The sequence below is a fragment of the Lottia gigantea genome, assembly GCF_000327385.1.
Source record: "Lottia gigantea unplaced genomic scaffold LOTGIsca_210, whole genome shotgun sequence".
In the NCBI taxonomy this organism is placed as follows: Eukaryota; Metazoa; Mollusca; class Gastropoda; family Lottiidae; genus Lottia; species Lottia gigantea.
Window position 1 is genome coordinate 20,239 of NW_008708459.1, and position 4,808 is coordinate 25,046.

The 4,808-nt window shown below is 32.2% G+C and overlaps 1 protein-coding gene across 1 annotated transcript in view; it reads right to left on the reverse strand.

The window, feature by feature from the left end:
* The window catches only part of LOTGIDRAFT_201948 (hypothetical protein), a 16,765-nt gene that overhangs the window by 9,521 nt on the left and 2,436 nt on the right, over positions 1 to 4,808 (reverse strand). The window contains exons 5-7 of the mRNA XM_009054273.1: positions 3,274 to 3,419; positions 1,805 to 1,961; positions 1,099 to 1,262 (exon numbers count right to left, since the gene is read on the reverse strand). Of these exons, the coding sequence (XP_009052521.1) occupies positions 1,099 to 1,262; positions 1,805 to 1,961; positions 3,274 to 3,419 (467 nt within the window). The remainder of the gene's footprint in view (positions 1 to 1,098; positions 1,263 to 1,804; positions 1,962 to 3,273; positions 3,420 to 4,808) is intronic.

A 4,808-nucleotide genomic window follows, 5' to 3' on the forward strand; every position in this document is an offset into this window, starting at 1 on the left:
TACAAGATCAAAGGTCATTGACCTTGGCTATCTGCTGATACTTTCATTTGTGAGGTCTGACGTCTACTTCCGGTATTAGAATCTTCTAAAAAATGAAAATTTCTCAACTTTAGACTGTTTTTGCGATTGATCTAATTATCATGGAAGGATGATTTTTTCGGGGTCTTTTGCAATTTGCTACATTTGCAAAGTCCCACTCTGTGCCACGAGTGGCTCTAGTTTTTTCTTGTTCTCAATATCGTGGTTTCGAATGCCATCCGGAAATAGCAGAATATCGTGGAATACCTTATTGTCGAAACATTTGAACACTGAAATATTTTATGAATTATTAGCCCGGAATCATCTCTACCGACAACGTCATCAATTAAAGTTTGGAAGTCATTAGGTTTTCCCGTTTATTACGACGACAATTCCCAATTAAGATATTTGCCAATGGTTTGGTATTTTATTTAATATTTTGAAGAAATTTGTTAGTCCTTGTATGTAACAAATGATGAAAAGTGAATTTTGTACTTCTAAGCTTGCCAAAATAATTTGAACTGTGTTAAAATGTTATTAATTATCAGTTTTCTTTTTCTTTCCCTTTTAATCAAAGAATCGTGATTTATTATCGCAATAAATCGTATTGTTGAACGAGTATCGTTAAGTATATCGGATCGCCACTTTAGGAATAGTTGCAGCCCTAGTTTTGATATTGCTTTATATTTCTACAGATGTCTGAAGATTGCACAGTGTGAAACTCTGAGTAAAAACATGTTTCAGAATGATCAGCCTACTATGATAAATGTCTAAATCACTCATTGGTAACTGAATTGAAACAATCTTACAGCATAATAATACATTGTGCTATGGGTAATAACTTGGGCAAAAAATCAAATTTTATCAAAATTATTAGGTAGGCAATCATCCTAGCAGGCTGACGATATGTACCAAATATAGATGAGAACTGTATTCTGGTATCTCTAAACAAGCCTCTTTAAGAATCTATGTCAGCTATGTTAACTTGTTCTTGGTACTAATCAGTTCCAGATGACCAACAAACCATCAGTACTAGGTACTTAAAATCTATCTATTTAATTAATTTAAAATTTAGTTTACCTTTTCTGTGTCTGCATCTTGACCCTTGACCTTGATTATTCTAGCACTATCAGGCCAATCGAAAAACTTCTCTTTAAATAGGATGGTTTCCATGCCTTGATGAACTTTACCAAATAAGGCCCAATCTGGACGAGTGGTACTTTTGATTGGAACACCTCCAGTGTCTTCAGCTATAACAGAACAAATTACATTTTCTAATTGAATCAAGAAAATCAAGTTTTAACAATTCAGAATTAAAATTATTGGTGGTTAAACACAATTCATTAAAATTATAATATAAGATGACAGAGGAAGTGATGACTAACTCCCCCTACTGGTAGAAGACAGCTGAATTAGTGCTGACTGGCGTGCTGTTATCAGGATCACCAGGATGCACATGGAACATACTGATACACGTCAAGAAAAGGAAAAGATTCCTCCCAGAACCGATAAAGACAGAGTTCTTGGGTAATCTTATACTAATCTGAATTATAATATAATAGAGACTACCTCAATAATAGTGTCTGTATTTAAAACTTACTGTGTAATGGACACAAAGGGTTAAAACTTACTGTGTAACGGACACAAAGGGTTAAAACTTACTGTGTAACGGACACAAAGGGTTAAAACTTACTGTGTAACGGACACAAAGGGTTAAAACTTACTGTGTAACGGACACAAAGGGTTAAAACTTACTGTGTAACGGACACAAAGGGTTAAAACTTACTGTGTAACGGACACAAAGGGTTAATATCACAGCTGCTATAATCATATCCTTTCTCCCATAATTGTTGACTTAAAATTCTCCCCACTTTACGTTCCTCAGGAGAAACTTTCTTTCCTAACCACAGATACAACTCAGAGCCAAAATCAAATACTAATGTCTACAAAAAACATTAAACATTAATAAACAATTAATCAAAGACCACTTCAGGATTTAAATTAAGTGGTATCGCATCGAAGTTTACAATCCAATATTTCCTTTGATTAGCCAAAATTAAAATTCATAACAACGATCTGTGAGTCAAATATAATTATATATTTCAAGGTTTACTACTGGAACATTTTAAATTGCTACCCAATTTGAAATAAATGCCAAATGTCTACAAAATAATATCAGAAACTCAAACACATTGATTAAACTCATGGTGCTGGCAGATATTTTTGTTGCCAATAATTAGATTCTTGAGTAAAACCTCACATGTGCCTGCGCTTCCATGACAAGATTATCGCATCGCCAACATGATTTATAATATCAAACAAGTTTGATACTTGTCTCCGATAGTTTTATTGTCAGATTTTATTATCATACTCTGCATGGGGTTATCGACATTGTGGAAAATGACCGACTGGAGATTTTTGTCTCCTTGTGAGCCAGTGTCAGTCGGAGAATCTCTAGACAAGACTCTAGTTGGCGACAAAAGTCTCCTCACACTATAGTGATTACCAGTTGCATGTGATTGCAAATAATGAAAGTGGAAAACTCACTAATCACTGCATAAGAGTTGCGTTCCAAACTAATGAACCTGGTGGTCGCTATGGTGTGAGGGAGACTAAAGATCAAAAATGAAGTATGAATGCAGTGTTCTCATCATTTTTGGAGGGATTTGGAGATTGTTAATTATTTTGTTAATTATGTGCTGATTAGTGTCTTAATTAATATGATAAATATCAATAGACTCTTTCAAATTCTCAACAGAAAAACTTCAAAATAAGAGAGGGTAAAATCTGATATTTGAGAAGCTGGTCTGAACACTATTGTCCTAGTCACAAAAAATCATATTGTCAATATTCAATATTCGATATCTGATTCAGCAGGTGCCCCTTGTTGAGACAATTACATCAATAATAATCAAATAAGAAGTTCCCAAAACATATTTTTGGTGTATCAAGGTCTATAATAAATATTTATTGATTCAATCATACCGAAATTTGAACGGTTGGTTGGTAGATGACAAGTTTACGTTCGCTTCCAGCGGATGCTGATATTGCAAACTAAATTTGAACGGTTGGTTGGTAGATGACAAGTTTACGTTCGCTTCCAGCGGATGCTGATATCGCAAACTAAATTTGAACGGTTGGTTGGTAAATGACAAGTTTACGTTCGCTTCCAGCGGATGCTGATATCGCAAACTAAATTTGAACGGTGGCTTCACAGACGGACAGCAATGGTATATAAAAATTACTAAGACTCACTAATTCAGGATGTAACATATCATATTTCAAGATGGCTCCCCAGTATTCTTGGTAAGGTAAGAGTGAGTTATCTACTAATTTATACACCATGTTGGTTTTATTAATCAATGTTTCATAGATCTCATCTTCTTCCTCAGGACCTACGGCTACAAACATATAAATATATATATATGATATTATGTATATATGAATTGAATATGTAATCTTTGTAAGACATATAGAAGCAGGAAGGTAAACATTCAGAACACAAGATATATAGATATACTACTTCTAGGTTTATTACATACTACGTTTAGAAACACATACAGGTAACGTTAAAAACACAAGATATATAGATATACTACTTCTAGGTTTATTACATACTATGTTTAGAAACACATACAGGTAACATTAAAAACACAAGTTATATAGATATACTACTTCTAGGTTTATTACATACTATGTTTAGAAACACATACAGGTAACATTCAGAACACAAGATATATAGATATACTACTTCTAGGTTTATTACATACTATGTTTAGAAACACATACAGGTAACATTAAAAACACAAGATATATAGATATACTACTTCTAGGTTTATTACATACTATGTTTAGAAACACATACAGGTAATGTTTTACTTGATAACATAACCTGTATGTGTTTCGAAACGTAGTATGTAATATAACTTGTGTTCTTAAAGAATTGAATATGGATTAAATAACAACTTCTTCTATCGAAAATGGATTCATTTTACCAAAACTTGATGACAACCCTGGTTACTTATTATATTCAACGTTTATAGCATGAAACTTCGAGTAACAACATGTTTTTTTAGGTTCTGTTTTAATATTTTTTAGACAGACACTTAGTTCCTAAAAAACTCCATTCCATTTCAATAGATATAAAACTCATTTCATTAGATATAAAACCCCATTTCATTAGATATAAAACCCCATTTCATTAGATATAAAACTCCATTTCATTAGATATAAAACCCCATTTCATTAGATATAAAACTCCATTTCATTAGATATAAAACTCATTTCATTAGATATAAAACCCCATTTCATCAGATATAAAACCCCATTTCATTCGATATAAAACCCCATTTCATTGGATATAAAACCCCATTTCATTAGATATAAAACCCCATTTCATTAGATATAAAACCCCATTTCATTAGATATAAAACCCCATTTCATTAGATATAAAACCCCATTTTATTAGATATAAAACTCCATTTACTTCATAAGATATAAAACTCCATTTCATTAAATATAAAACCCAATTTCATAAGATGTAAAACCCCATTTCATTAGATATAAAACTCCATTTCATTAGATATAAAACTCCATTTCATTAGATATAAAACTCCATTTCATTAGATATAAAACTCATTTCATTAGATATAAAACCCCATTTCATTGGATATAAAACCCCATTTCATTAGATATAAAACCCCATTTCATTGGATATAAAACTCCATTTTATTTCATGAGTCAAGGTACAGAGCAGGAGGGTAAAAAGCTCCATTTCAATTGATTAGCCC